The 21,733-nt window shown below is 45.4% G+C and overlaps 2 protein-coding genes across 12 annotated transcripts in view; one reads left to right on the top strand and one right to left on the bottom strand.

Annotated features, from left to right (window-relative positions):
- Positions 1–1,592, top strand: part of LOC128756784 (triple functional domain protein-like) — a 59,980-nt gene extending 58,388 nt beyond the window's left edge. For all 5 annotated transcript variants that reach the window (XM_053861446.1, XM_053861444.1, XM_053861445.1 and 2 more), the window contains one exon: positions 52–1,592. In XM_053861446.1, coding sequence (XP_053717421.1) covers positions 52–597 — 546 coding nt within the window. In that variant the 3' untranslated portion in view covers positions 598–1,592. The remainder of the gene's footprint in view (positions 1–51) is intronic.
- Positions 1,593–2,410: 818 nt separating this feature from the next.
- The window catches only part of LOC128757106 (growth factor receptor-bound protein 10-like), a 33,860-nt gene continuing 14,537 nt past the window's right edge, over positions 2,411–21,733 (bottom strand). For 5 of the 7 annotated variants that reach the window (XM_053862160.1, XM_053862159.1, XM_053862157.1 and 2 more), the window contains 14 exons: positions 21,391–21,637; positions 20,847–20,964; positions 14,394–14,550; positions 12,331–12,446; positions 10,147–10,221; positions 9,357–9,494; positions 8,627–8,737; positions 7,994–8,092; positions 7,414–7,491; positions 6,800–6,916; positions 6,134–6,200; positions 5,985–6,072; positions 5,641–5,734; positions 2,411–5,107 (listed from right to left, as the gene is read on the bottom strand). In XM_053862160.1, the coding sequence (XP_053718135.1) occupies positions 4,961–5,107; positions 5,641–5,734; positions 5,985–6,072; positions 6,134–6,200; positions 6,800–6,916; positions 7,414–7,491; positions 7,994–8,092; positions 8,627–8,737; positions 9,357–9,494; positions 10,147–10,221; positions 12,331–12,446; positions 14,394–14,550; positions 20,847–20,964; positions 21,391–21,637 (1,652 nt within the window). In that variant the 3' untranslated portion in view covers positions 2,411–4,960. The other 2 variants (XM_053862163.1, XM_053862164.1) reach the window with 2 other exon arrangements.

The following is a 21,733-nucleotide window of genomic DNA, read 5'->3' on the forward strand; positions in this document are numbered from 1 at the left end:
TGTGATTCCGTCATCACCTGCTCATGGTTCCATCTTCTCCTTTCTCTTCAGCCTGAGAACCTGCTGGTGTCCCACAGCTCAGCTGCTCAGCCCATCGTCAAACTGACTGACTTTGGTGATGCGGTGCAGCTCAACAGCTCGCACTACACCCACCCGCTGCTGGGCAGCCCAGAGTTCGCCTCGCCGGAGCTGGTTCTGGGCGAGCCGGTGTCGCTGACCACCGACATGTGGAGCCTGGGCGTGGTCACCTACGTGCTGTTGAGCGGCGCCTCCCCCTTTCTGGACGAGAGCGCCGAGGAGACGTGTCTGAATATCTGCAGGCTGGACTTCAGCTTCCCCCGGGACTACTTCCACGGGGTCAGCCAAGCGGCCCGGGACTTCGTCTGTCTCCTGCTGAGGACCGACCCCATCGCCAGGCTTTCGTCCGGACTCTGCCTTCAGGAGCCGTGGCTGCAGGGCAACCGGGCCGATGCCAGAATGGAGTTCTGCCTGGACACGTCGCGGCTCGTGGCCTTCATCGACCGCCGGAAACATCAGACGGACGCTCGACCCATGGGGGGAGTCCGGAGCTTCATCCAGTGTCGGCTGCAGCCCTGAGGCTCAACTTCCCGCTGCTGAAACGCTGATCTGTCCTCCTTCACGACCACAGTCCCATCGTTGAGGGGTCGCCCTCGTCTGCTGCTGCTGCTCGACACAGATTTTATACTCCATTACACAAAATAAATTAAATATATAAATAAATTAGTAATTTATTTTGAGAAAAAAGAGACGCCGACAGACGTGTGTGGTTTCTGCTCTGAACTCTCGGGTTCCAAAATGTATATTTCTGTGCCACTTTCAGAGACGACCAAGTAAACCAGGCTGCATCGTCCAATCTGACCGAGCCGGGTCGCTTCTTTACCCAGAACAAAATGGAGTGCAGAGATGTTTGAAGCCTTAAAACTCTTGTACAGGAACTTCTGCCTTCTTTGTCCTCACAGCGACTGTGAGCCGTGAATGTGCAGCGAAGCAAAACAAAATACTGAAAATGCACTCGTTCTTTTTTTTTTTTTTTTTTTTTTACTTTCATGTGCAATGTTGCAGCTTTAACCTTTTATGCAACTATTTATGAAGATTCTGTAATAAATTTAGGAGTAAAAATGTACAGCCAGGTGGTTTGTGTTTTTTCAACTTAGGGAGGCTCGTTCAAGGTCACGACACACTTTGATTTGAGAGAGTATTTTTTTGTACAGATGTAGTCGGAGCACCAAAGTCCTCTTTAGCTTTAAATTGCTTCTGTTGTGATCTGGTTTACACAAGTGAGGAACTGGTGTTTGACAAGCGAACACGGCGAGACGTCAGAATTGTGAGTTTTTAAATGACGCTTGTTGGCAAACCATGGCTGGTTTCCTCTGCTGTTTTAGTGTAATTTCCTTATTTATTTCATTGTCGTCTCCAGAGGCCATTGAAACAAGGAAACTCCATTCGGAGGCTTCAGTTTTTGTCATCGAAACATTTGTTCATATTTTTTATGTTTGCATGTATATTTGTTGTACAGTTCATACATATGTGTGTAAATACTCTCATTTGCCAACAGAAAATTAAACATTATGGATATGTGTTTGTGGTTTTGTGTCTTCATTTTTGTTTCTCTTTGTATTATTTTTATTAATTTGTGGATTCAGTGATCATTGGAAAACTGGCAAGTTTGGTTTAGCTTCGCAGAAATATTGAGTTTATTCTACGCCTTCAATTTTGATCCCAAAACAAGTCAGAGTGTGTGTTTTGCTGCTGACAAACTACACGTCCAAGCTTAAAAAAAGATCCAGTCCATTTGTAAAACCAGATACAACTACGATATATCCGAAGGGTAAAAAAAGAAAATTGTGTTGCATAAATGGTGGTCAGCATCGCCTTTTGACGAGATATGAGTCTCGACTCCTAAATGCTAGTGGCATTAAGGACACTCCCGTCTGGCTTTACCAAACTATAGAGTGAGCTGAGCCAGAGGCCTCCTTCACACAGTCGGCATAGACCTAGAGTTTATTCATTCATCTTCCCCGTTTTATTCCCTTAAGGGAGTCGCTTGGGGCCCCAGTCCCAGACACTTTGAGACACACTGAAAAGGTCACCAGTCTGTCATGGGACACACAGAGACAAACAACCACTCACGCAAGCAAGAGAAGAACATACAAACTCCACAGAGAAGGCACAAAAGTTGACTAAGCAAAAGCTTCTTCCTGTGATGCGGTCACGATGTCTCACATACTTTCTTCCATTTTTAAGACCTTTAGTTGACATATAGCGCTACTCCAGGCCAATGATGCACCGATTCACTCCTCAGTTATGCATTTCAGTAAAGGCAATGAAAACCAATGAATGTGCGTGAAACGTACATGATAGAAAAAGCTGCTTTTCATTTTGTGATTTAATCTTTATTTTATATATATTTTTTATAAAAGGTCTTTTTTTGTGGCAAACAAGAAAATACACAATAATACACACAGTCAAATATTGAAAAAAAAAAGGACAAAATAAATCATTCTTCATATTTACGTGGAGTTATGAGTAAAACATAACGCCCCTCACATAGTGATCTGTGACCTAGGTACAGTGTTAGATCTACGTCTCCTCCAGAGCTTCACATAGGTTCACACTTCTACTGGTGGACTCGGGCTCTACAATTGCACGGTAGCACAAACCAGAGGAGGAGGACGGCGAGTGACCTCATACCCCGCCTCCCCGTGTGACGAGAATACTGGGATACCTGTCACCTCCCGTCCTCAACCAAGCAAGGCATCGCTTTCCTGTCACCACCTTCTCACTACTGGTCTACAAAGGCATGTATGTATGATAACAGCTGAGTTAGCAATCCTGATTAGTCAGTATAACAGTCTAGCCGCGCACGCGCTCGCTCACACTCACACGGTAATAGCTTACAGGCTGGACACAGTTGGGTTGGGGGCGTTGGGGTTCAAGCATTATCCAATCCCTGGAGAGTCTGACTGACGAAGGCCGAATGGTTCGCGTGCTGAGATTGGTCGGACGGGCGGCACCAGTTTGCTAGGTAGTCGGAGGGTCAGACCCGGGTCACGGTCCTGACTGAGCGGCTCTAGGAAATGTGGGACTGCTACAGAGGCAAGCACGCGCCGGCGTCGCATCTGGTTCCCAAGCCTCAGTGAGGGAAGTCGGCTCAACAATGTTCGAGGCTCGACGGGCTGATGTTACCGTCACTGAGACTGCGAAGGGATCATGAGGATCGAGGGTCAGCGCAGTGAAGCGGGACTTCATCACTGTGAGCGCTCGAAGGGGAACAGAAGTTCAGGCGGACTGATGCGCCGACAACGCTACATGGTGAAAGATCGTCTAACAGTTGAGCAGAGTCACAGACTGGATCCCTGCAGGCCGCAAGCACACGCTGAACCTCTGGATCAGAGGACCAAACTGGAACCGAACCTTCTACACAGGCGCCAAATGGTGGGTGCAGTTCATGTGTAAAGCTTCGTCCCTGAAGATGCAACGCGGTGGGATCGTTCTGTTAGCGTATGAGACCATGGGGAGCAGCGCAGGTGAGAGTTCCTAAAGAGTCCACTAAGCAACACCCATCTTGTGGAGACACAACTGGAGCGTTCACAGCGCGGCTGCAGAGCTGATCGCGGAGAGCGATTGTGGTTGACGTCTGTCTCCAGGAGCGGCTAACGCCGGTACGAGGCGAACGTCCGATGTAAACTGATTCTCTCGGGTCACGTGACGCGAAGGTGATGGTGCGGGAGTCTGACGGGTGTGGCGTGCGGCGTGACTGCACGTGACCCCGCGGCCCAAAAAGTGCTGGTGGCTTTTGTCCTAGACCGGCGTAGCTTCTGCTGACGGCGACTGCGGTCCTCGTGGTGAGCACCAGCGCGCGCGTTCACATGCAGCTCTTCACACACGAGGCTCACCATTCTGACTTAAGGCAAGTGACGCTCACTTGACTGGGCTGCCGTACAGTCAGCTGAGCTCACGATTCAAGTTATTCGTCTCGGGAGTGCTTCTGTCTGGAAACAGTGGTCAGTGTCTGCGCGCAGCAGTGAGTCCGAACACGGCGGCTCTGAACCCTTCAACGTTGAAATTCAAATGTGCAAGCAGTGAGCTAAGAACAGACCTCCAGAAACACAAATCACATTCAACACCAATTCACGTCAGCCTTTGATTGAAGAAGAAATGGTCGAAGCTCGGGGGTGGACGGGCTCCCGGGGCGCCGTCCCCAGCCGTCCTCCTCCGCCTCCTCCTGCGGCCAGGTCTCTAGCGCCAGGGCTGCGATCCCCTCAGAAGGTGAGGAGGAAGAGGACGAGAGCTCGCTCTCTGTCGCCCCCACAAGTGCAAAACGGGTTCTGCATTGACTCAACAGTAATAAAACAGCATCACAATGACATCAAGTAATCGACTCTACAAGAGAGGCTCGTCACGGCCTTCCTGACAGAACATTCCTTTTTCCTTTCATCCGGCCCTCTGAGCTTGTGTGGAGGAGGAGGGGCACGTGTTGAATCAGCGGGGTCGTTGTGTCAGCTTATCCAGACTGGACTGCGCAGGCTGAGAGAACTCCTGGACCAACAGCCAGAGAGCTTCTCATCCATCCCTGATGATCGGTGAGGAAGTCAAAGGGCGCCCCCCTGAGGGACACCGCAGCTTATCATGCCTGGAGGAATGGAGGAGTTGTGTCGAGGGGACTAACAGAGGGATCCAACCATAAAACCCCACCACTTCCTGGTCCCACACTGTCCCAACTTTCAGACCTCATTTTCCGTTCAAGCATCCAAAACGCAGTAAGGCGAAGCAAAGCTTGTGCACCAGAGGCGTCTCCAGTGCTTAGCTCCTGCTGAGTTGACTTCTCCGGATCTCCTCAAACTCTTCAGGGTTGGTGAGAGGTTGTAAGGGGGGTGGGAGGGGGCTCAGCCGGGGCGAGGGGAAGTGTGCAAAAAGAAAAGGGTACAAAGGGGGAGTGTCACAAGGCCACGGCGGTGCACGGGTGTTTGAGCTTGCAGGGCAACACTCCTCTGTTGAGCTGGTAGAATTCCACCAGGTGGATCAGGTCGGTGAACTTGGTGGCGCCGTCGTCCAAGCTGAAGAACACCTTTCCGTCTTCTTCACACTTCACACCACAAGAGAGGAACAGTTAGCGCCGTGTGTGCCACACTTTCACCGACTCACTAACCGCAACTCACTCCAAACTGTCAAAAACAGCGGTGTCCAAACCGCAGCCTGGTGCTGCTTGTTTCAGCTGACACCTGGAAATTGGTCGGAACACAGACCTGCATCACCCTGGCCCTTTGAGGACTGGTTTGGACAACCCCGCTAAAAAAGTTTCCCGAAAGGTTTTTAAAGGGATCTGTGCAGAACTAGCGTACATGATCATGATCCATGTCGCAAAATATCCTGTCCAAGTCAACTACAATGATGTTGGGTTGCTGGGTTACATTGCCCGACATCTGGGGAATGACACCGTGCGTTCACTCCCACAGGTTGTGTTCTCGCATCATGCCAGTGGTTTTATTGATTTGACTGTATTCTTTTAGAGCCACGTGGAAGCAGCCGCTTGGCAGAGGCACGTGCCGTCTCAGTGCGAGACAAACTTGCTTTTCCAAATAAATACCGTACACGGTTCAATAAATGTTGAGGACTGACCGGGAGGATCTGGAAGTGCTTGATCTTCTGGTGGTGGTACATGGTGAGCACAAATGCCTTGGGGTTACTCTGACTGTCCCGCAACAGGAAGAGCCTAAAACGCAGAAGCAGTGGCAGCGTCTGAGTCACCAGCCATCCTAAATATACAGTAACACACGTCCAACTTTATGTCAGACAGCATTATAAAGAATAAAGCTCTGCAACAGTTTAGATTAAAATCAAACAAATGTTGACTGAGGTTGAGGATCATCACTTGCTCTATTCTAGTTTTGTAAATGTCAGAAAGCTCTGAAGACCAAATATGTCAATCTTCTTGGCTCCACAGAAACCATGGTGTGTCTCACCCGTCCACTTGACCCTGCTGCATGATCATCTTGTGGGCTTCTTCTCTCACGATGCGCCCATGAAACCACACCTGAGTTCTGTGGATGACTGGCACAGGTTGACACTCACATTAGATGCTTGCGTTTGAGCGCGTGAGAGGTCTCAGTACCTGTGCTGAGAGAGGACGGGTGCAGGGGACTGGGACTCCCGAGGACATTCATGCGTGGGCTTCGCTTCTACGGAGGAAAAAAAGTGACTCCATCGATTAGCTTTTACAACTGGGAGCTTTGTCTTGAATTAACTGGGTGATCATAAGAATGAACCACTCACACCAGGCCTTTATTCACTCATTTAGAGGATTCCACCCTCTGAAGGAGACATCTTGTCTAAGAAGAGCTAATCGCTTAGTTCCTTCGGGCCGTCAGGATGGGTCTGACATTTGTCACGAACATTAGAAATGGCTCTGTCGTGCTCACACATCACCCACAGCCACACATGTAGCACATGTGAAGCACAGCAGCTGTATCAAGAGTTCAGTGTGTTCTACTTTTCCAATCACAACTAAGACTATCCTAACGTCGGGTGCTTGACAGCCAATATTATTTACCATGTTCTCCTCAGAATTACATGACAACAAGATGCAGAAAAAAACAACTCAGACAGAAGCAACACAAGCCCAACCGTGTGACCACCAGAAAGCCAACTGAGGTTCCAATCATTTGCCCCTGAAGCAGAAGAGGTCCATGCCACATATATACGCAGTGGCATCACTCATGGACAATTATCCTCCATTTTCTAAGTGAAAATCATAGCCTGAAGTGGAGCTCAGACTCACCCTCCATGTGTGTCCCTCCTCCACCGCAGCGCTTTGGGCCTCCACAGGGTTGTCAATAACCCGACCTGTCTGTCCGGAGAAGTCCATGGCAACCAGAGAGTTCTCAGACACGCTTCGCTGTGAGGAAACATGGGAGAGGAAGTACAGGGGGTCAAAGAGTAGGGTGGGAGGGGGGTGGTGAGGCGGTAGACAAAGGTCAGAGGTCTTACAAGCCAGACACACTCACTGGGGCATGACAAATCCTGTCTGCACAGAGACCCACTTCAGTCTGCCCCGCTCATGCCCCGATGAGGAGACAGTCCCTGCAGGAGGCGTCGCCACTCACTATGTATTATTTATTTCATCCACTCAGCAATTAGTGGCTGCCAATTAGTTTTCTTTTTCTGTGTTGAACAAAACACATCTTCTCTACACTTTCAGATATCCGTATTACAGATTCTAATCAACAATACATTTGAACGTTTTAAAACAACACGCAAAGCAAAGGCAAAGTAGGGACACAACTGCTTTGCACCATTATGTATGTTAAGTGTGAGTTATCACATGCACCCATTCATACTTGTTTTAAGCGAACCCTTTGTGTCACTGACAGCGAGAGAAGAACAGATCCTCACCACAGGAGAAGAGAAATGCGAGAGGTTGGGCTTCCTCTGCTGGGGGACAGTGTAGCTTTTATACAGTTCGATTCCGTACTGTGGAGAGGAGAGAGATGCCATTAACTCCAGGATCAATGCAAACACACTGCTGCTGCTTGCTAACAACACACATGGATCAAACCGAGTTAAATGACTTGCAGCCTTCATGGCTAACACGTTTTTGATTTAGAGGATGGAGACCCCTAACCAGAGGAAAGGGACCTCATCTGTAGGAAGTGGACTACCTTAACCAGGTGACTAACTCACAAACTATCAGGATGGAATGGGTCTGCGGCAGGAACTGAGCAACTGGCTGTCTCTTAGAGAGCAACATGAGAAGTATGCTACAGCCGGGATAAGACACCAGTGTGTCAGGCCTGCTGCTATAGAATCTCTGCTTGGTCGCTCTGGAAATTCTCAATGACATCTCAGCTAATTTAACATTGAGGCCTGAGTCAGTTTCACAAACTCACTAAGGCAGATTTTGCTAAATGAATTTTTAAATGTGCAGGACCAGATGACAATAGATCATATTACAATTGAAGTGAAACAGCAGTACCTTGAGCAACCTGAAAGCAGTCATCCAGCAGGTGCGGCTCTGCTCATCTTCAGCACTCAGCATCTTCAGCTCTTTACAGTCGCTGCAGGCTTTATTGGGCTGAAAACAGCAAAGACAAGCGGGTGACTGATCTGCCCCCAAACAAAAGACCATATTGATGTTTCCCTATGAGAGCAACACATCTGTCTGGAAGAAATGTGACGACTCAGTTGCCAGAGTTTCATGCGAAGGTCTATAGGCGTGCCGACAAGTAAGGAGTGAACCTTCATCAGTGCAGCAGAACCTCACTTGTCAAAGGTGAAAATGGCATGTTCGATTCTCAACTCCATCCAGGCTTATCCCAGCAGGATTATCCTAGATCAGCTGGTGATCTGCCATAGATAACTCCTCCAGAGGAACACACCGTTCTAAATATGATGAACGAGCGGAGAATTCAAAACCATGTCCGTGATGGTTCATGCAACTCAACGCAGCACTTGCACGAGGGAACTAGCTCTCAGTGTATGAAGGATTTGATAAAGCTGCCTCTTTGGTGGTGAGCCGAGATTCATTTTCTCACAGCTCAGGGGTAATGAGCTTGAACTATGTGCAGGGACTAGTCCAGTCTGTCCGTGCTTGTTCAGAATGAGTCACCTTGATGCAGAACTGGAAGTCTGTGGGGACGTTGTGAAGCTTCCTGCCCGGGATGAAGGTGAAAATGTTACTGTCTTCCAGGTCTGACAGCAGCTGCAGGTGACGTGGCTCCTGTTGGGGGATGCTGAGGGTTAGCAACAAGGTCCCCAGACAGGTCACCAAACCATCAGGGGGGGCAGAGAGAAAGACAACAGCTCCATCTCACTTCAGTGACCAATTAAGCTTCCCTGAGAAGAATCATTGGAAAAGCCACTAAATAAAATAAAGAACTGGATGAGTGAGGAACAGGAGCAGCTTCTTCCTCATACTCACTGCTTCCCCTGAAATTTACATTTTTTAAAGTCACAACTCTGCACTCAAGTTACATTAAAAAGTTGCAAAACTATTGTAGCCACAGACTTCTTTGAAAAAAAAAAGTGTCAACTGAACGTGTCATCAAGTCACTATTGCTCTTGAATCAATAAACCAGGGGTCTTTCAGTGAAAAAAAAAAACAGAGTCAATACCATCTCAAATCCTGTGATCTGAGACTTTAGATCTCAACCACAGCCCTCTTCTGTCACGTGTCAGGTTGGAAATCATTTTCATAAGAGCACTGGCATCTGGATGTGTCATTACAATGATGATTTCATCATTCTCAACCAACGCTCACTACTAAGAGAAGTCACTAACAATCAGAGTTTTTAAAAAACGGTGCTCATTGAAACTGCTTTGTGTCACTTTCTCGTTACCTTTGAAGTTCCTTTCGTGGAGTAGTAGAGGCCGGAGCGTCGCAGCGACATGTAGAGCTTCTTCCATGACTTACGTCCAGGTTCTTTCAAGTACAGATAGCCTTGAATCTCTGGACAGCTGCTCGAGTTCAGGAAGTTCTGAAAGAGTCACATGGAGACAGTCTCTGACCGTGTTCACAGACAATTATCTTTCTACGTCACGGAGCCCCACCTCCTGCGACACAGGCAGAGGAGGCAGAGCAGAAATGCAGTTGGAGATATTGGACACATTTGAATGAACCAAGCAGATTGTAAAACTCGGGATTCAGTCGATTGTGTTTAGTGCCAGCTGTGCTGTGCCGTAGCTCTCATTCACATCTCATGAGACTGATCACATCGACCTCTCTGCTGTGATAGATTTCTCACACCTGAATATATTTCAGTTGACCATCTATTCTCCTTCATTAATGAAGTTAATAATTCATCATTCTAATAATACAAATTCTCCAATTTAAAAAACATTAACTATATACATAGTTACTGTTTTAACCAGTTTTATTTGATTCAAAAACAAAAAGGAGCAATATTATTGTATTCCACACCTTAACATGGATATTTTTTTCTTGCAGGGTTATGTTATTATGATTCAATGGAGGACTCTAAATGAGGTGAGACTGTGTGACTGTGTATGGCATTAGCATCATTTAGTAAGCATGATCTGTGTGCAGCTGAGTGTGTGTGAACTGGACTGAGATAAGCACTGTGAGGGTTCAGGTCATTACTGTCATTACTAACTGAGTTGTTTCTTCACCTGTAAAAGCTGTGTTTGAGGGATGGAGCCATCGGACTCCTGACACCAGGCTACCATCTGCTCCGGAAAAAAGTTCTGAATGGAAAAACACAGACAAATGCCAGAAAAATGAGTGAAAGGTTGAGGCAGGACTGGAAACTGTTTATATACAATCAGAGTTTTTCATTATGTGGAAATGAATGCAAGGCTCACAGCAAGGAGTGCAGCCAGAGGAGAAAGAGAGAGAGGACAATTGTGCTTAGGAGTGGATGCAGTATGATCTCATCCGCTGATGTAATCCCCTTTGCCCAGCAGCGCTACTCTAAGCGTGATTGACAGCCTGCGGCCAGCACTCTGGTGTTTTACTGACCACTGAGCTGAGATCACCTGCTGGCGTGGATACGCACCTAAATCACCACGGCTATAATGTCAACGTAAACCTAGCACGTGGCACCGTTACAGCAGCAGAGTCCACGCCAACAGTTGATGAAATGACTGCTAGCTGTGGCTCAAGTTGCTCTTCTGGACAAGCAGGTAACACCCAGTTTGGAAGCTATTTCGGAGTTCCATCCTGGTCATATGATTTCCTGGGAATAGTCCATTCATTCACTAGAGACAATCCCGAGTGAGCGCTCACTCGACAGCATTGAAATGCTGAAATGCAAGTGGAAAGAGGTCCATGTCTTCCACAGTCATCTTCCAGCTGGACATGCTAGCTTGAAGGAGGACAACCAGGTTCCACTTTGAGGAGCTGATGAATGGTGATGGTGCCACACTGATCATGTGATTTACAGCTGATGTGCTTTCCTTGGTGCCCAGAGTTCATGGTTGAGGAAGACAGGAAAACACATTCCTTTGAACATACAGTGCAAGGCCATCCATTAATTGATTTTCATAAAACGAAGCAGCGGAGCCCACCAGCCTCGCACTGCTCTGAATCTCGACCATTCAAATCTTAAATTAGATAAGTATATTTTGATTCACTACGGTACTTACAGGTTTTAGGTCAATTGTATAATCTCAAAACACATTTAGGAAACTTACTAGTCAAGTTGCAAAATCTGCTAATTCAGTTCACCATGCACTCACTTCATTTCCAGAGATTGATTTCAAGCATCACAGCGTACGAAACAATTTCACAGAATTTGCATTTTTCAAGCTTTGTTAATAGTCATGTTGCTCAGCCCAGCAGCAGATACTGGGACAGACCTGAAGGGTGTTTACACCCAAAATCAAGCTAACCATTACACCCAGCAAGAACAAAGCATACACAGCAGTATTAGCCCTGTAAACTCAATGATTGAACAGCCACCAACGAATGCTATGTAGCTCGATGAAATGAACAAGCATGTGGTTAATATTCCCTCTGTGTGGGCGCCAAACAGGATACAGATCTAGAACCCTTCACAGGAATCTCAACCTCCACTTGCTAGTGATTTAACACGACTGCAACTACAGTTTAAACCAGGTGCAAAGAGACACAGCACACGATGCCAGCTAAATAAACGCCTCACACAAGTCTGAAACACTGGATTACTGAAGAGTGCTCGAGTCATAAAAAGCAATACCATATCATTGCTTAAAATCACGTCTATTTAGCAAAAGTGAAGAGCAGAATTTAGAATCGAAACAGCCATGAAGGATTATTTTTAAATGTGTAACTCCAGATTCCAGACAGGATTCATGAGCGCTCTTTTGATTTTGATACAGTCTGGACTTCTGATCAAAATAATCTCATGAAAAGGTGCCGGCCGCTCGTACATCCTCGCCATTATATTTTTCACAGAGCGCAAACGTCCATGCTGTCAGCAGGTACATTCAGAGAGTGAGAGAAGTGAACTGTTTCTGAATCATTATTGTGGTTATTGTTTTGTCACCACAGTCACTGCAGCTATGTGTGCAGGATTACACATTACACACACCAGTTACACCGACATTAGCAATTTTTAGCAAAGCTGCCCCCTGATTTAGCGTGTTTTAGTCCGACCAAACTGTGGAAATCAGCTGTTTTTCAATCGCCAGTTTTACAGTCCACGTGTTATATTGACAAGATTGCTATTTGCTCGTTGATCACAGTGCACAAGTTTACATAGCTGTTAAAAACAGCCATGCTTCAGTGAGAACCAGCCATGTCATGTGTGCATGCTAGTTTCAATATCTTCTAAATGCCACAGAAAAGTCGCCTTATGACCGCGATATACTCACCAGGGGGTTCCTGAAGAATTCATATTTGGCATAGTTCTTCCTGAAGAGAAATTTACTGTCACTGCTCATTGAAGCTTGAACCTGAACCACCAACTCATGATCTTCCAGACATCGCTCTGTACCAGGCACAAACACAGAGAGAACACAAATAGTGAGTTGACCTTTTCAAACAGACACTACAATAAAAAAAAATAATCAGTGTGACATCACCCAGTATTCTCATGACCAATTGAGAAATCCAGAATAAATCAAAGACAGTGAGTGTAAGCTTGCATGTCCCCTTAAGTATAGCCAATTCCTGGAAACATATCTCCTCAAGGGGTCATATTGCCACCCCACAAGGTTAAGCCTCAATTTGAGGATCAAGACTTCAAAATAACTAAGTTCGTGGAAAATAAAACAAAACAGACTTTTGAGAACAACTGCCCTTCAGGTTTGGCGTCTTTCTTTCAGTAACGCTAAGCATATTATAACTTTGATACTTGCTTTTACTCAGCCCTTCTTCAACCCACGCACAAGCAATCAGTGACATAAAATGAAACTTTAACTCTATTCACTGTGTACACAATCTTTACAGTGACACAGCAAGAATGACACACAAAAGCGATGCACAGAGACTGCAAATGAGGAGGGGCTGTGTCAGACGTAATGGGAAGAAGTGGCATGCAATGAAGAGGAGAACAGGGAGAGGAGGGTGCTGCTGTGGGCATTGCAGGCAGATGATGTCATATATTTAGCCTGATTGTTGAGAGCGGAAAAGCCATAAGCAAAGTCCAAGACACACATATGCACTGTTTGCCCGTCTCTAAGTGAGCTTGATTATAAATTGATAGAGACTGGATGTTCTATATGTACACGGCTGAAATGTTGGGGGATTCATCATAAATTCTGTTGCGCAGATTAACTTGCAGTATTGAATTATTTAAGTTAAACACAGCAGCTCATGCATGTGGGACTAAGAAACTACCTTGACTACAGTTCAGGGGTGGAAATGTGCACATGTATATATATATATATATATATGTGTGTGTGTGTGTGTGTGTCTGGGTGTGTTGGTGTGTGGGTGGGGATGGGGGGGTGTAAAAGCAGGGGAATTTCCTGTGCTGGCTTTAGTAAGGAGTGATTGGCCAAGAGTGCTAGGGGCTCGTCCAATAGAGGCCGGGGATTGGCTCCTTGAAAGTCTGGAATGACACTTTAGTCCAGACCTCTCCACCCATCCCCCCTCCTCTTTCTGACTCTCTTTTTTGCTCTTTCTCTTTTTCGCTCCCTCCTTCTCCTCACCTCACATTCCATCTCTCCGGTTGAATTTTTTTCTTCCGAAAAGCAGATCAAGCTGCAATGCACAAAGCCGTCCTTTGACTGTGTCCACATGATAGAGGGGCCAGAAAAAAGCACCACTCAGCTCTATACGTTAGTTCAGAAAAAAAAAGTTCAGAAAAATCAAGTCTTTTGTTTCATCTTCTTAGCCAGACAAGCGTGAAAAGCCAAGAAAATGCTTAATATGCAAACACGCCACAACCTTGGTGTCTCACAAGTTCACAGTCACTACGTGCGCAAGTGAACATAGACGTTTGAGAGACACACAACAGGGACTCTGACACAGACTTTGCCCTTGACGATAATCTCTTTGATGTTTCCCTCACAAAAAAGTGATGGAAAGTGTTCGCATGTGTCACTTTGCAAAAACCATTTTGGAAACACAGTGGAATGCCCTGTTAGAAAGTTACCGAACATGAAACCACTAGGCTTCATTTTGACAACACAGTGGAGATACAAAGGATCGAATGCTAAAATTGCCTTTGAAAATAGCATGTCTTAAATTCATAATAGGAGTCAATCAGATAAATAGCTACCAAATATAGCGTTTCTATCAACAAAAGTGCAACATTTCAGTGGATTTTTTTAGGGGGGGAGAGGGGGAGAATGACTCTTTATTAACTTTGAAATTAGCTAATATTTGGTGCCCACAAAGACAAGTAAAAGGCGAGGTTGTACCAAAGACATTTGTATAATAAAATGACCACAGTATGTATAGTCTGCACATATAGATGACATGCACTCACCAAGGCCTAGTATCGGGTGGTGCTCCACCAATGACCAGGTATTGTCATCCAGGCAGTGGCTCTTATAGACTAGAAGCTGACAAACATCTCTTGCTGTCATGTCCGCTGGGATCTCCACCACTTTACCGGCCCCATCCTCGCTCCAAACCTTCACGATCTGCAACCATAAGAATACAAATATAATGATAAAAGCAGCACAACCTTTAAATTGAGAGGAAGTAAATATCCGGAGCGTGGTTGTCTTGGGGAAGAAAGGTATCAGATCGCATGTTGCGTTTACCTCCATAACCAGTTGTCGGGCCAAGTCCACCCTTTGAGTCGTGCTCACATTATTCAGTGACTTCAACAGGACGGCTGCTTAAATTAACGGATGAGTCCAGGGAAAGGTCGTCTGGCCCCTGCACTCTGTCAGATCAAGCCCTTTGTCCAACCCCACGCCACAGATACGCATGTAAACCTGGTTGCACACAACGCGCAATGACACTTTTTGTTGGATGCAATAACATCAAGAGAGTCAAATAAAACTGTTGGTTTACGGAATGCATTTTGAATCTGCGCTATCAAATGAGCAATGATGAGCAATCAGTTCAAGCCTCTGGCTGTTGAGCCTGTTTTAACTATTTCGTTTGTCATTCCAAAAAAGAGTGTTTCATAGGAGACCATAACCATCTGCTTCTCACCATGTGTATGTTGAGATTCACACAAAGAGCACTCGCTGAGACCGGACACTCACATGATGAAAAATTACCTCCAGAAGCCCAATTTTACCCCGATGATCATCCATAAACCTTTACTTTTTTTTCGTAAGACCTACTGTTTGAATCAAATATTCAACATCTCTTCAATGACTTTAAAATGTGATTTAAAATCAGGCAACATCTGAGAAGCAGGAAGAAGTAAAAGGAGCCCAAATCAGCGACGTTATACAAAACAGTGCAACAACGCAGCTCAAACACTAAAACCACAAATCACTCAGCTTCCACCAAGTCCGACAACTTTCCTCTCTTCAAAATTTGTTTCAGAAAAGTTTTAGATTTTAATAGCCCAAATCCTTGCTGCCTCAAAAACCGACAACTGCACACACACAAAGAGGTCATCGCTGACGTCCAGAAAGTACACAGACCACATACAAGTCTCTTACCTCCACCGCCTGAAAGAGGCAACAGTCTGGAGAGCAGGATGGCATTTTCACACTGAGACGCTTTCCAGTGTCATAGAGAGAGGCACGGGAGGAGAGGAAGTCAAGAAGAGAGAGAGAGGGAGACGGAGGGAGGGCTGTAGTGGCTGACTAGCAAAGGGGAACAGAGGAGAAGGAAAAAAGAGGGGGTGGAGGGAGGAAGTGACAGAGGAAAGACGAGAGCAAAAGAGCGACAGAGTGAAAAACGGACAGTCTGCCTCTTCTTCTTGTGCTGGGCAGCATAAAGGCTGAGGAGTGGTGTGACCTGCTTGTCCTCTCCCCGCCTCCTCCCTTTACCTTCTTCTCCTCCTCCTCCTGGATTAACCCATAGGATTTTGTAACGGTGAGCTGCTACCTGTCACGTAGCATGCACTCTTATCTCCAGAGCTGCTTTCCAAAAAACCCTGCAGACAATTCTTGCAAGAAAAGCCACCGAGCTATGGGTAACCTTGTCTGTCTTCCTAAACCACACACACAAACACACACACACAAGCTTCATTTATCAAACAAACCCAGAGGCTGAACATCCCTTATTCTCATGCATCCATTAACAATTCCTTTTGAGCTGCCTCACGGTTTCAATTTCTATCCCCTCCCTCCTCTCATATCTGCCTCCTCCTCTTCCTCTTCCTCGCTCTCAGCTGTATGTAAAATACTGTGCAAATGTGTCAGGACCAAAGCAAAACGTATCATTATGATGTGCTCCAAGTCCCTGATAAAACGATTAAAACCAAAGACGCAGGTGGGTTAAAGCGAACAGCTGACTCTATGTGAAACTGAAGGGATCGAGTGTCGCTTGGTCTTCGCCAAGGGGGTCAGAGGAGGGGTAGAGGAGGGGGAGCAGTGGGGGGAGGTGGTTGCTCAGCAAATCTGCGGAGCCTCAAGAGAGGCAGAAAGAGAGAGAGAGAGAGAGGGAGAGAGGTAAATTCATAAAATGAAAGCAGGGTCTAGAAGAAAAAGGGAGAGCAATGGAGGAATGTCAGTAATGCAATACTGAGTCATAATTAGGCTCATGTGTGGAACTGGAGAAGACAAGGGGCTAAAACTGCCAACGTCTTTCTCACACTTAAGTTATGATGGCATTACTCATGGCAACATTTCATGATTCATATTTTTCTGAAATATTTTCAAATACTCAACCAAATTCTGCCCCACAATAAAACACTTGATCCCATTTGCTTGCAGTGGGACTGAAAATGAATGCATTTTGCATATACCGACGCTGCATAACATAATGACTTTTGCCTTTTTAGGAGCGGTAGGTTGCTGCAAAATTGCAGTCTTAATTGGCGCTGGCCAGACCAAGCATGGGGCCCCAAGACTGGTTTGTGGGTACCCCTCAACACCAGCATCTTTGGTTACTGGGAGTCTTGCAATAAAACAGAAAGTATACCCTCTCAGTCTTGTTGAGTCCTGTATCTACACGTTAGAGTCAGGATTGTCTCCACAGTTGCATTTGTCCAAGAACGAGGGCTTTCGTCACTGTTTTTCAACAAATATTAAAGTCTGAAATCTTGTGACAGAAGACGTCTGCAATCTTTTTGTAAACTTCTTTTGTTGTTTGAGACCATGTACTGGTGTAATTTCTCATTTGAATCAAACCTCCAGATTTATCTTTGCAGAGCTTTTCTGTATTGTTGTCTCACTGTATTTAATACAGTGAAATCTTTTCTGAGTAGTGAGACGGTCATGTGAACACAACCTTGCCTCACTCTCAAGGGGAAAGCCAAATGTAAACCAAGGCTATCTGCTCCAGCAGTTAACTGCTTTAGTGCTCAACTTTTTTCCCTCCTGCCTCACGCGGCAGGTTTGCAGCCATCTGGGGAGCAGAACAACGCTTATAGGAGTGCGTTTTTATGTGTGAGTGTGTGTGGGTGTGTGTGAGAATGATGCATGTTCCCGTATTGGGAGGGCACGTGAGCCAAAGGACCAGTTTGCTAAACCCGCCTCATGAGTCAAACATTTTTGTTCCTGTTTAATCCCTAGCATTCATAGATAAATGATAGCATGCTTGATGTTCTCCTCACTTTCACCATTATTATATTTATCTTCAATGTCACCTGAATGTTCCCTTCCCCCACAAACATCTTCTCCCACCGGGCTCTCACCACATCCGTGGAAAGGGCCAAAGCCAACATATTGGACAGACAGGTCATGAACAAGCCCCAATAGGCATTTAAATAAAGGCGTACGAGCACAGTATGTACAAGGACAGAGGTCAGGAAGAATAATCTGTAACAGGGTCAAAACAACTTGACCAAGAGGTTTATGGGCCCCTAAACCTATGAGGCTATTGGAACACTACCCTCTGGCTTACATATAGCAGTACATACACACCAGCGATCCCATAGTTTAAGCCAGAGTTGATCTCATCCATTGTGACACAAGCTGTGAATTGTAAGAGGATTCTTGAAAATTGATGGGTGAGGTGGAGGGATGCGAGTTCCTGTGTTGAGGCCCAACACTGCTGCTACTTTTGAACATGTCTACTTTTCAAAGGTACAAATCGATACCACTCATGCTTACAAGGCAGACCTGAACATTCCTCCATCAATACTTTAATAAACTGGCTTGTATTACTGTAACTTAAGGTGGCTAGACGTGAAACCTTCTAGTCCACACATAGATAGGACCATGTTTAATGATGGAGGTATGGCTGTGCATGGTAATTCGACATCTTTCAAAGGTATTTACCAGGATGTAACTAGTTCTAGGAGCACACGAGAAGCCCATTAGAGGGTGGAACACATATGGACGAAAAAACAAACGTGACTCTGATGCCATAAAAACTTTGAATTTAGCTGCACTTACCAGCAGCAAACGCAAGCTACATTCAGGGTATGTGTGTCAACAACTATCTATAGCCAGGCAGGACTCATTAGCTCGGCAGACAGCACAAACTCAATTTCACCTCACTAAATGGCCACCACAAAGTCTCAGTGAGTGGCTTACCACCCCATCTCCTGGTAACCAACTGCTGTCTTGCACTCAAAAAACATCCATTTTTATGTTTATGCGTGCCATCATACAGTCACAACAACTACAGCAAAGTTTATGTAGAGAAGAGCTGCAAGTTTATATGTGCGGCGAACTGATACTGGTAACTAAAGTAAAGAAAATGGAAATCCAATGTAAAGCACAACAACAAGGCAATAGCTAGCAACAGAGCAACTCTAGAATATACTGCCATAACATATATCAAATTGACTTTTACCTCATACTCTTTTAGTGATAATGAGCTTTATTACAAACAGTAAAAACGATGCAGGAGAAGGATCACCTTTATGCATTTCAGGATTCAGCTTTGTTGGATGACTGAATTTCAATTTACAGTGTAGCACTTAGATCCTTATTAGAAACTAGTGATGCAACACCCAGCTAACAATAGCACTTATACAGTATATCCATGTCATTATGAGATTACTCTGCTTGGTCATCCATCCCTCCTATACACACACACATGCACCTGATCTAACTGCAGTGGGTCAGCAGACCATTGCGTGCAGAGGGGTTATCAGCTGACCACAGACAAAAGCAATGTGAGGGAGACTGTGTGAGTCAGAGAGTCTCTCTTAAATTAGAAGTCTTTGCTACAGGTTTCTTTGAATAATGCTGTAAGCTTGTTCTAAACAGAGGCAGCAATCCATCACTATTTCAGGCAGGTATGAAGACAAAATATATCATGGATAAAGGTTCAAAACAGAGGCTATAGAGGTGAATGCAAAGAGCTGTTCAACTTCATAACTACAGGACTGTAACATCATATTATTTGTTCCCACTCATTCGTTGAGTCAAAAGCATGAAGACAAATGCATCCATTTTTTTCCCGAGAATAGGGGCCACAAACCTCTCATGTCACGCAAAGGGCATTTTAATGACTCACAATATGCGCTGTTTCCCATTGAGAATGACTGAAGCTTAGTAAAGAATGTTCAGCTGGAGGGGGAGAGATGTTCAGATAAAACCGTGCCAATGCAGCAATTAGCTATGTCTGTTCAGAAATTCACAGTGTCGTCAGCCTTAGATAGGGAAACAATTCTTCATAAATTGCTTTACAAAGATGTCTCCATCAAGTGATCTTTAACGGCGCATATACCTGTTGCCACAACTGGACTCATTACACAACACCGCATGCCATTAGAGGCCCTGGGTCTGAAGTGGCCACGCTCATGCAAGTCTGGATGATCCCAACTGATTTGATCAGTCTCATTCATTCATCAAACACCAGCCAATGTTCCTTTGAGGCTTTAAGGCAGATTAAATTCATGACGCTTCTCGAGCCAAGCGACAAAAGAAGACAAGCTATAGCCAACAAATCAAACCAGCTGAGTCTGCTTCTGACAACTGCGACTTTAGTTTCTCATGCTGCCCAATATATCACGCTAAAATGCTCCAACAGCTGCTGATAAAACACAATTGTACTGTTTATGTTGCCAATGTGCAATGAAACCAGAACAGACAACCAGATTTAAGGTTGTTCATCACACTCACCTTTTTCAAATCTGCCTCCACAGGAAAATCAATGCATGAGCAGTGTCATCAATGAGCCTCATTTACCACACATACCTGTACTCATTTGCTAGTCAACTGCATGGCTTTTGTTATTTCAATTCTCATTCTAATTCAGTAGCAGTCAACCGAAGTTTCAAAAGCCAAACTTAGGGGGTAATACACAATTTGTTGGTACCTACCCCCTGTCTGCAGACCTTCAGAGATAGTGTCCAGAAAACACAAAATGGTGTGTCATGTCCTTCACCAAATACTAAACTAAGTCATTGTTGAGGATGTGCATCCATCTCAAAGTCGTACGAAATATTCCGGTGACAGGACACTTACTCCCAGGGAAGGAAGGGCAGGGCTGTGAGACACACAAGCAAACACTAACCCACACTCTGTGACGTCAAGGAATAACAGGGAAAGCGTGTGAACCGGAAATGGACTCCTGTATTGGCAGAGCTGGCAAACACTTCAGAGGAGCAACTGCAGATGTTTGAATTCCTGTCTGTGCCGCGGAAGTCTGCACTCTGTCTTCGGCATCCTGTACAGCACTCACATCCTTCACTGGTAAAACATGCCTGATCAAATTGATTTTGTTTACACACATGCAATAAGTGAGATTCAAAAAACTCTTGTCCCACAGCAGGAAATACTGCATACACCCCAACACGCATTCAAAGATGAGATAACAGGACGGTCATCTGAATTCTATACCCACACGCGCAAGCATGTACGCATTTCTTGTCTTTTCTCACTTGGGTGCTGCACTGTGAACTCACATGTTTGTCAGATGTTTGGCTGAGGACTGGAGAGCCCGCTGGACTGGCAATCTCAGGAGATGGGTTGTGGATGAGCGGCATGGAGGCTGGACGTGACTTCTGTTCTTCTTGCAAAAACCTGCAAACAAAGATGACGATGAGAACATGAAAATGACTGCACTACAAAGAATGATGACAAATCCCACTTGAAAACACAACTCAGCCATAATGATCATTATTTTGACTTTAATAAATAGTAAAAAAAAAGCCACAAAAGATAATCTTCAAATGTTTGTTCGACATTGTTAACATTTAACAACATTTTCAGACTGATGTATAATTATTTGATGATGTAGGCAATGCATCTGCGTTGTTACGGTCATGGAGAAGCACACAATGAAGGCATTCAAGTTAAGCTTCAACTTACTGTTGACAACTGAGTTTCATTGATGGATGAGGGCATGTCCCTTTGATATTGCATTATGACTTATTATGACAAAGGACGACAACATTGACAGCATAGCTGTCTGGGGAAGATACCTGACTAAACATGAAATCTGCTTACATGTCTGCTTGGATGTGAACAGGCTGAGTGGGCCGCAGGCTCCCTCTAGAGGAGAAGGCAGGAGCCAATGAGGCTGAGCGAGGCGGATTATGACCATGACCCTGAAAGGCAGTAAATACGGGGTGGTGGTTTGCTGTGTGGCCATGGCCATTGTTCAGGAGCAGCTCTGTGTCCACTTGCGTAGAATAGACACTGTCCATAGACGAGTTCATCTCATTAACTAGTTGCTCCAGATCCACATCATCATCTAAGAAGACAGAAAAATAAAGTTTAGTTCAGGGTTTCCTCATAACATATTTACAGGTGTGAAATTTTGATTCAAGGATAAAGTGTTAAAGGTCAC

The sequence above is a fragment of the Synchiropus splendidus genome, chromosome 4 (assembly GCF_027744825.2).
Source record: "Synchiropus splendidus isolate RoL2022-P1 chromosome 4, RoL_Sspl_1.0, whole genome shotgun sequence".
Taxonomy (NCBI): Eukaryota; Metazoa; Chordata; class Actinopteri; order Syngnathiformes; family Callionymidae; genus Synchiropus; species Synchiropus splendidus.